The 10,655-nt window shown below is 43.6% G+C and overlaps 1 protein-coding gene across 1 annotated transcript in view; it reads left to right on the forward strand.

Moving 5' to 3' along the window:
* CHN1 (chimerin 1) overlaps positions 1–8,661 on the forward strand; it is a 103,780-nt gene extending 95,119 nt beyond the window's left edge. Inside the window, exons 9-13 of the mRNA XM_005152591.3 lie at positions 1,583–1,756; positions 2,448–2,525; positions 3,686–3,823; positions 4,826–4,931; positions 7,737–8,661. Of these exons, the coding sequence (XP_005152648.3) occupies positions 1,583–1,756; positions 2,448–2,525; positions 3,686–3,823; positions 4,826–4,931; positions 7,737–7,908 (668 nt within the window). The 3' untranslated portion in view covers positions 7,909–8,661. The remainder of the gene's footprint in view (positions 1–1,582; positions 1,757–2,447; positions 2,526–3,685; positions 3,824–4,825; positions 4,932–7,736) is intronic.
* The last annotated feature ends 1,994 nt before the right edge of the window (positions 8,662–10,655 follow it).

Consider the following 10,655-nt stretch of genomic DNA (forward strand, 5'->3'; position numbering starts at 1 on the left):
TCCACTCATCACAATGAAGGGAGTCTCTCCTGCACAGAAATAGCTAAGGAGAGTTTTAATCCGGCATTTCATCTGGATGGGGATTTGTGCGAGTTTTGACTGATTGAAGGTGACATGCTGAACTTTAATTACAACCAGAGATTGGATGTTTTACACCAGATCCTAAGTGACAAAGCTGGTTGCTTTACAGGCCTGTTAAGTAAACAGTGCTTTTAGCAGCAGACTGCAGCTGACTTAGTGGAAATTCAATTTAGTGATGAATTCTGGGGTTTACTGTTTTGGAAAGAACAAAGTCAACCTATGGAGCATTAATGAAAATACAAGTACTGGCAGAATCAGCCAACAAAATATGAAGGGAATCTATACAGACTCAGTACTGCAGTGGGAGAGGAAAGTACAGGTTTTCATCAAGGCATTGATCCTTCAATCTCCTACAGCCCTTAATTCTGCAGAAATCCAGGGGACTCCAAGTGGCAATGCAGTGAGGAACAGAAATGCTTGCAGAACTGGAGTCTCGGTGTATACTGAGTGCATGTCAAAGTGTGGTAAATGCCCAGACTGCAAAGTTCTGCCTTTCTCACTGGTTGCTGTTTCCCAGGCACATGTGATTTTGCATTGCAAACCAGGAGAAATGGCAGTAGAAACTGGGGGCAGTGCAGGAGGCTGCTCCTTACACAAGCCTCCTTACACACGTTTTCCAACCCAAACCCTGAGCATTATGCCTTGAGTGGTTTTTTAGGCAGAACAAATATTTTTGAATAACCTGATTTCAATTAAGTTTCACTTAAACTAAATCCCATTCTTAGTATGTTTACAATAAAACTGTGGAGTTGTTTGCTTATGCTTTTAAAAACTATGGCAAATTTTTCCTAAGTAATTTTTAAAGTAAATGGAACTGATTTGAGCTGCCAACACTTTGTTTCAGACACAGCCTGTGAAATGGCATCAGAATTGCAGCTGCTGTGATTTAGCAGAGCTGTTTGTGAACTGTTCTGCAGCGAGAAACCAGCTGGGAGACCCCTGTGTCTGTTATTCAAGTCCTCTCTGAGCTGTGGAAGGGACCTTGTCACTAGCAATGCTGTGCATGTGCTGCCATATCTGGCAAGAGCATAAGGGTTCCTGAAGGGGTTCAGTATGTTCTGTAGAGGGACTGTAGCCTTCCGAGACCCATTCCCTCCCTCCATCTCCCCAGAAGGTGTCATAAGTGCCACAGTCCAGGAGTACATTAAAGCTGTGTTAGGAAATCCTCAGCAATTTGGGAAGTAAGTTTACACCATGACAGCAGCGTGTGTAATAGAGGTGGGGAACATAATTGACCCCTAGATCCTGATTTGAAATAACCCATCTGAAGAGTCTGTCACTTTGTGTTAGATCTTTCAGGGACAGAGGAAATGTCTTGGATAGAAAATCTGTCTTCAGGTCATTCGCTACCTCACATGCTTGATGGTTAAAGGGTCTCAACAGAAGCAGTAGTTGCGAGATCAGGTCAGAACCTGCTGGAGCCATACGTACTCCACAGTACCGACCTCGGGATACATTTTCACTGAACACCACTCTCATTGTCTTTTTATTTTTCTCTCAGATTGTGGTTTAAATGTGCACAAGCAGTGTTCCAAGATGGTCCCAAATGACTGCAAGCCAGATCTGAAGCATGTCAAGAAAGTGTACAGCTGTGACCTCACAACGCTAGTAAAAGCACACTTCACTAAGAGACCAATGGTAGTGGATATGTGCATTAGGGAAATTGAATCCAGAGGTAAGGCATGGTTAATGGACTTAGGTTGCTTTGCTGATGATCCGTTTAGATTGATCTGGGTCATCTGAGTGTCTGCTGAATTGCTCAAAACAGATTTGCACAAGACATTTTATGACTGCCAATTACCCTGCACAGCTAATATTATACTTTGCATTATTTCATGGTTCATACCCATTTATAATTTTTATAGATGCTGCTAGAAATTGCTTAATGGACAATTACTGCTTTATAGTTATATATTGACACCTATCTTTCCAGTAACACTTTTATTAAAAAAATGAAGCAAATGTGCTAAAGCAAAGGCAGTTAGTATTGATGTGCTCCCTCTTACCAGATCCCCCAGCCCACATGGAGTATCCTTTTCTAGGATCAGAGTTTTTGTTTTCATTCAGAAATAATGACTGAACATCAAGTATGCTAATCTCAGTCATTTTTAAATCAGTTGTAATTGGTTTAGCATGTTTCTTCAGCTCTAAAATCATCTGCGTAAACATAATTTAGTGCTGATATAACAAGGTAGCTAATGCAAGGGTCAGGTTTAAAAGGCCAGGGCGAGATTTCATTCTGGTAAGGCTTTTAAAATATGTCTGCTTTTTCTGCCTTAAATGAAGAACCTGGCAAAAGAAGAACTGGATGGAAGAGAACTGGAGAATTAAGTCTAATTTTAATCTTGTTAAAATGTTCATTACAGGTCTTAATTCCGAAGGACTGTACAGAGTCTCAGGATTTAGCGATCTTATCGAAGATGTCAAAATGGCATTTGACAGAGGTACAGTCTTTCCTGCGTGCGGAAACTTTGTGCTGATGTTATTAAATATAGCCATTTTTTCTGCACAGCCTGTCTCATGCTCCACTGCATCACTGGTCTGAAGGAGTCTGGCGGCTGTGCTAGCAGAAGGGGAGTCTCCCCATCAGTAAAGCATATTTGCTTCTGGCCTTTATTACCAAAATCTACTTTTCTCCTTCCATCAGTATCTGTGCTTCAATAATGATGTGCATAGGAAAGGACAAAGCTTTCTGAACTACTGCCCTAGTTTGCAAGTAAAGCTGCACTCAAGGGTGTGGGGGAGGGATAGAGGGCAAGTGGTAAAGTGCCTGAAGAGGGCTGTGCAATTTAAATCCATCTTTCTGGATGAAAGCTCCAAAATAATAAGATGAATACAATAGTGCAAACAAAATCTGAATTACTGCAGTCTAAAAGAAGGTCAGTGGGAACAAACTCTTCTCTCTGAGAAAAGACAGTGGGAAAACTAAAGGCTTTCCAGCTGCAGTCCCCCTATCCCAGTAGAAGGCAAAGCCAAAATCCATGCTGGAAGCTCTCTGTCCTGTTTCTTCGGAGGACTGGACCTATTCAGACAACATCTGCCTCCTCTGCAACGCTAGCAGGGTGGGGATGTGCTGAAGAAGCCAAGTTCTGCATCTGTGTCCACTGTGGTCAGGAGTAGGTAGTATGCTGTAGCTAAATGGTGAACACATGTTTTTCCTATAATATGAGGAGGCTGTGGAACAGCAAAGTTGATTTTCTTTCTTTTACATTTTTTCCCAGGCTCCCCTGGTTTCTCATTCAGTACTGACAAAATGTGCTGTTTGGCAATGCAATGTGTTCTGAAATAGCTAAACTTCCGCACATTAATACAAGATAGAAACTGCTAGATCATGGCAGGCAGGTTTTCTTTTAAAAAATAATCTGCATTTTTTGCAATCATTTGAAATGAAGAAAGGGGAAGTTTCTTTATAAAATCCTGGAGGTTTTCATCCTGAAAAGATGAATGTCACAGCCCAGTAACTCTTTTGCTTATAAAAACCAAAATCTGGAGCTGTGTCCTTTTTAATAATGTTTGCTTAACCAAGATATTATTTTTGTTTTGAATGCTATTTTACATCTGGTTCCATTTCCAAGGCTTTAATGTCAGTGCCTTCTCCACACAGATGGGGAAAAAGCTGATATTTCTGTGAATATGTATGAAGATATCAATATTATCACTGGTGCACTTAAACTGTACTTCAGGGATTTGCCAATTCCACTCATCACGTATGATGCCTACCCAAAGTTTATAGAGTCTGCAAGTAAGTATAACACATTTTCCTCCTAGTTTTCATTCTCTTTTCTTCACCTTTTTATGCAGTACTTGCCTATTCAGTTCATAGCTGTCCCATCAGCTCTTAACACTGCATGCCCTATTTAGTAAGGATTGCAGGAGTGAAGATGCACTGCACATTACGACATGACCAAGTGGTGCTACATGATCATGGTTACATTTTTCCTTGCCTTTGTCACCAGGAATGCTTCCTTTTCATCACACATTCTGGATTATATCGCTTTGTTTGTCTTTCATGAATCCCTGGTACTTGACCGTGACATTTAAAGTCTGTTGGTTTTGTGTTGCCAGAGAGAAGGTGATTTATCAAAGTGTTTAGAAGTAAGATAAGTCTGTGTTTGTAGAGGTGTCCATTTTGAGTGTTTTCATAAGCTGATAAGCACTCATCCTTAAGGCCACCTTCAGTGAGTCTGCGAGCATAGCAGTAAGCTCAGCTGGAGCATCTCTCCCAAGCATCCTGGCTGCCTGAAACATCTCTGCAGTGTAGCAGTCACACCAGCCACACCTGTAAAGGTGTGAGGTAGCTGTGGGTAGAAAACAAGGGCTAGATGCTGGCCTCACCACTCCTCTGGAGAAGGCATTTTCCAAGTAAACACAGCCAAAGATGCTGATGGCAGACTTCCCAGTACCTTCTGCTGTCCCAGGGTTGCACCTGTAGATTATTTGTGAAACACTAGTCCAGTCAGCAAGGGTTGTCAGGGGGATGCTTTTAGTAGGCTGCAGGGACTCTTTCAGTGGAGTGCAGTCTGTTTTGGGGAGTTTTCTTTGTCCAAAACCAGTCACATCCTGACGGAGCTCTGAGCACCTTTTTGAACAGGCAAATCCTTCGCTATGAGGTTTGGTTATGTTCTGGAAGTCAGTAACCCAGCAGAGCTGTGAGACCCTATCTTCTCTGCAGGCCACCTTTGTTGTCTTTCTGTGTGTGAATTCTGGCTGTACACGTGGTGACAGTTGAACATCTGTGTTTCAGAAACCACCGATCCGGATGAACAGCTGGAAATTCTCCATGAGGCGCTGAAGCTGCTGCCTCCTGCACACTGTGAAACGTTACGGTATCTCATGGCACATCTGAAGAGGTAGGCAGGCTGGCTGCAAGGAACTCTAAGCTGAACTCATTTTTAGCTAAGTTGATTCTAGGACCTCCAGAAAAGTGTGGGCAAGGCCCACTGAATCCTGAAGTTGGACTGTGGTGGGGAATGATAGTCTGCACCACAGCGAATACCCAAGCACTGGAGTTTATCCCACTGACAGTACTTCCAAAGCAATTAAAGGAAATAAGTAAAAAAACACACAATTTTGAAGTACAGAAGTCATCTGCCTACCAGATTTGCTCTATGTTCAAGGTTACAGTGAATATTTACGGTTGAAAAGCCATTCATACCTCTGGGAATAATAAGTCACTCCTTGGGCAGGGAATTAATACAGCTTGATGGCTATAGACTGGTGTCTTTTTTTGCTAAGTCTCATCTACGCTGATCATCCCTGACACACTAAAAAAAGGCAGCACACACTAGGCTTGAGCTGACCCTGATTAGGCAGTGTTAATTTGTCCCCCAGCCATAAGTCTGCGGAGTTGTGCCAGCCGTTCCTCATCAGTGTGGATCCCCTTGTTCCACCTACCACCTTCTCAAAACCATAGGAACCTAAATTCTGTCTGAGATTTCTCCAGCTCCCCAAAACATGACTGAAGTTGGTCAGTGGGCTAAAAAACTGCTACAGACCAATGGATAAATATCCAATGCGAGAGCACACGCTCTATTTCTTTCAGGAAAGCAGGGGGAAAAAAAATCAATGGGGCATGTTAGGGTATCCATTTTAGTTTCTTGACAAATGTGAATTCATTGTCAATATATAAGAATCATTCCCATTCCTTAGAAAAATACTTTGAGCTCTCTTCTGCTTTTTCCCTTTTATAGTTCTACTAGTAGGAGTATGTTGAGTCTGCTAAGTGCCCCAGGCAAAATTCAGCTACAAGGTTTCTGCCTGATTTGCCTGTTTATTTCAATGACATTTCTAATGGATGTTTTAGAACAGACACAGAGATGAGAGACACAGGAACAAAAAAGCTCACCTTACTGCTTGTGAAGTGTGAAGTTAATTTTTCCATACCCTGTTAAAGAGTGCTCTAGTTAGCAAGTTGCTTTTGCACATTGTATTTCTGGTATAGGTGAATGATAAGGTAGAAAGGTGACAAAATGCACTTGGTTTTAAACTTCCTTTTAATACATTTGCTAAAAAGAGCTGTGGTGCTTAACAGGCTGTTGTCTTGCTGCTGAATGCAAGTAATCAGATGCAGCTCCTTTATCTGGAATAGTTACAGACTGAAGAGAGCAGCTTGGAAACATCAGTCTGACTCGTTTTAAAATAAAAATTAAGGCAGAATGGGGGAAAAAAAGAAGAAAAATCTTGAATCCTTTTGTATACCAAGGGATTTGTTCATGCAATGCAAGATGCCACAATGGTGAGAAGTAACTTAGCTAGACTCTTCCAGTGGCTGTCCCTGGGTTCTTAGCTGGTTTTGACAGTCCTGGTGGATTCTTTAAACTGTAGTGCATCTTAAAACATTTGACTAATATAAATTTGTATTGTTGAATGAGGCAATTCACCAGGACAAACCAAGGCAGAGGCTTAGGCTTCAAGTCATGTTTGTGTCTCCTGCACCCATTGTGGTGGGCAGAGCGATGGAGGGCACTTGGTGTTAGCACACTTCAGGAAGGCTCTCCTCCTCCTGTCCCCCTGTGTGGGACCCTGCCTTATCCATGCTAAGGCAGAGCAGCGTAGGAGAGCACAAGCTGCCTCTGAGCCCACATGAGGAAATACCATCCCATGACCCCAGAGACCATCATGTGCAGCAGTGACCCTTGTGGCATTTGCTGAGCAGGCATGTTCCTGCGGTAGCCCAGGCAGAGGAGGCCTGTCCTGTAGGTGTAATTCTTCTCTCAAATTGCATTTCAGGAGTTGCCCTGCAAACCTGCCCCACAGCAGGACCTCAGCCCACAGCTTTGAACAGGTCAGGTTCCTGTGGAGCAGCAGGACATGGCCTCCACACCTCCTCCTCTCCTGCAGACGGGAACCAGGCAGTGGGAGGCTTCCCTGCACCAGGGGCTCAGCTGTTTGGCAGCTGCTGAGGACCCCAGAAGAGGCAGGAGTGGAAGTGGGCCTGTCAGAGCACAGGTTTAATGACCTGCTCAGACTGCTGTGCAAATGGGGTTACAGTGGGACCCTGGTGGTTTCAAAGCCGCCCCAAAGTGATGACTCACTTTTAGTACACACCACAGGACATAACTTGTCTTGAAGAGGAACTGTGCTTCCAGCTTAGCACAGTTAGCTTGTAGTGAATAAAGGCAGGGAACTCATGTATGATGTGCTTCACACCCGTGCCGTCATATGCAAAGAGAGGAGCAGTGTGGCCACATGGAGCCGTGTGCCATAGGGGAAACCTGGGCAGAATCCCACCTGTGTGGGCACAGGAGCACATCTCTAGTGATCGTAAAACTGCCTAAGTAATGACAAACACAGTTTGCTTCCTCTGAATGGTGCCATTGTAAAGAGCAAAAAGCGAGATTGTTCTGGTTTGTCTGAGTTCACCCCTCAGCCCCCTCCCTTGCCATGGGGTACTGATCCCTCCTGCAAGTAATCATGGTCTGTGCGTATGGTAGAGGACAGAGATATCTGACTCACCGTAAGCCTGCGTAGTGTTTGCACTCGCTAACCTCTGAGTGTTTCCACCTGATCTTTCCATTTGTGTCCTAGGGGAAACGGCACCCTCTTGTAGGCTTTGTAAATGGCAAACATTTCTGTCCAGTTTCCCTGGTTTTCAACCATATGAAGGCACAGTTTGGCACAGAAGGAATGTGAAAAATACTGTTCTTTTTTTACAGAGTAACGCTCCATGAAAAGGAAAATCTGATGAGTGCAGAGAATCTGGGCATAGTTTTTGGACCAACTCTTATGAGAGCACCAGAGCTGGATGCGATGGCTGCATTGAATGACATCCGTTATCAGAGACTTGTGGTGGAGATGCTTATAAAAAATGAAGACATTTTATTTTGAATATTTTGGGGGTTTTGTAATAAAAAAGGAAGCAACAGTGTTCTATGGATGAAGGAATATTTTAAAGTAATTTAATGGCTCTTGTCGCTGAATTCCATATTTGCTAGAGCTTTCGATGTATTCAGGATAAAAATGAAGGAACTCTTTGTCGTTTCTGTAGTGCCATTCAGCCGATGTTGAAAAAGGTTAACACATACTTTCCAGTACTAGTAATCCTGGGTGTTTATCATGTTAAAATGAAAAACAAAAAGCCTAAAGCTATTGCATGATTTGCTCCCTGTTCTCCCTGTTCTGGTGAGACTCATTCCATGAAGAAAACAACTGAGCTGGTGCAGCATCTTTGTTCTGGATAGTTTGTGATTGTAATTCAGCATGTTTCTCCGTGTAAACCTGTTGTGAATTTGCTTTTATGTTCTATGTAATTGGTTTCTGATACTAAAAAGAAGGCTGACTTACATGAAATGGAGCCTCTGGCAGTTTATTGACTTTTCATATTCTCTGCCACTTCAGGGGCTGATTTCTTCTTGGGTTTCTTTCAGTTTTTTCATCAGATTGTAATTTGTTTTTAACAGAAACAAAATGTGTACTTCAGGTGTTACTTTAAGTAATTCTCCATGATGTTTATGGTGGTTGCAGTGAAATCTGCAATGCTGAACAGTGTTCCTTTATTATTATAGCTATTTCAATTGTAATTTTGTATTTTTATCTGGCATGCATATATTAATTTATTAAATTTTGCTTTTAGAACTCTAACATTAAGTTATCTTTACTTAACAAACAAATTTCAAAAATACAGTTCCTTTCATTATTTACATTGGCACTTGAACCCTGAACTACCCCTGATTTAGAAGAAGTGAGTTAGCAAGCAAGACCATTCTGATCTAAATACTTTGGAGCCTGACACTTTGCTAAGCATCCACAGGTGCCTCTTTAGTTCAGACAATTTTTTGGACAATTTCCTTCTTCACTGTCCAAGATGCCTCTCAAGAATACTTCAGAACTCTTAAACCAAAAAAGTACCATCAAGCCATCTACTACTTCATATTTTACATGCATTTTGTTATGATTACATATATGAACTGGAATTGCTGTTTACCATTACACAGTTGTAGCTGCCCAGAGTCGGTGAATCTCTAATGCAAATGCATCACAGAACACTCGATTTGTGCTTGAAGTATCCAACTCCAGTGCAAGCACTTTGGCCTGCCCTGCAAACACCACCCAGAGGAGGAGGAATCACAATCACAACCAGCTGTGCTCCCTTCCTGTCAGCCATAAGGTGCCTCCCTGTACCCCACCCCATTTCTTACATGCTTGGCCAGGAGGGGAGAAGGCAGCTCTCCTATAGCTCTCCTGGAAGTGTGGCCTGAAAGATCCCAGGAAGGAAGGGGTGAAGCCAGGGTGCATGCTGGTAAGCATGTGGGGAGCACTGCTCTAGGCTGGGGGGCTGCTGGAGAGGTACAATAGGGGAGGCTTTGAGAGAATCTGAAGTTTCTGGGGGGTTTTATGGTGGTTTTTAATCTCCTGTGGCACTGAAAGTGACTTGCTGCTGAAGTCCCCTATTAATTAGTGCGCGTTATCACTTTATTTATCCCAATGAATGGACACAGCTGGAAAATTATTTCTTTGCCCACAAACTTCTCCTCCCACTTCCCAGGCAAGAGCAGTGTTCCATACGCTTCCCAGTCACATCTGCCTTGCACTCTCCAGCAGCCACATATGTTCACTGCTGCCTTGTTCTGCGCCAACTCCTAAACATCCTGTGTTTACCCCCACTGCCTTGACAGCATGCGATGCATTTCCTCACTCCTGTGCTGCCTAATGGCCCTGTGTATCCCAGTCCTAAGACTGTCTATTGCTCCTGCCTTCCCTCTAGGGCACCTTACAGAGGCTCTGGCTGGCCCTTTGCAGTGTCCTGGCACTGCGATCAGCTCCCAGCTCGTTGGCATGGCAGCACTCCCGTCATCAGGTCTGTGACCAGGAGATTTCTAAATAATGCTGGCAAGGTTTTGCACACACATGTTTGACCCACTTGTTGCTCTGCAGTGTTTGCATTATTTGATACGTGCTTGTCCCCAGTGCCTACTGCCATCGCAACCAGCTATGGCAAAAGCATCCTTTTCTCAATGTACCCAGTGGCAGCTGATATGGATCATGGGCAAGGAAGGGCATGGCTCTGCCTCAGCAGCTCTGGCTGTGGTGGTGGCATCTTGTGTCCTTCAGCAGCCCCAGCGAGCCAGAGGAGCCCTCTGCTTACCTGAGAAAAAGACATCTGCTGTTCACCATTGCTGTGCAAGCAAACCTCCATTAGGCAGCTGAAGTCCCACTTCTAAAGAGTATAAGAGGAAGGTTGTAGTAAACAGGGGTAATGAGGATAATTACATTGTCTTCTTGTGTGAAATACCCAGCACCTCCCCTTTGGTGCAGCAGCAGATGGGTGCTGCTGACACTGTCTGCTCACCTTGCTTTACAGGTACCTTAAACTGCATGTAGATGCAGTGATGGCTGCTGAGAGGTGCAAGGCTGGATCAGAGAAAACACACCCACAATAGGAAGCCCAGCTTTGCCCTGGGGAGAGTCAATCTCTCCAATGCACTAGCACAAACAGGATTTGTTAGATACTACCAAGTGCCGGAATCCTGGTGGAGGTGCCTTTTTTCCAGCAGTTTAACAAGCAACTGTAATCATGGAAGCTGCTGCAGAAAAGGAGAAAACCTAAAATGAGGACCCAGGACTGAGAGAAGAGC

This window comes from Melopsittacus undulatus, chromosome 8 (assembly GCF_012275295.1).
Source record: "Melopsittacus undulatus isolate bMelUnd1 chromosome 8, bMelUnd1.mat.Z, whole genome shotgun sequence".
Lineage (NCBI taxonomy): Eukaryota > Metazoa > Chordata > Aves > Psittaciformes > Psittaculidae > Melopsittacus > Melopsittacus undulatus.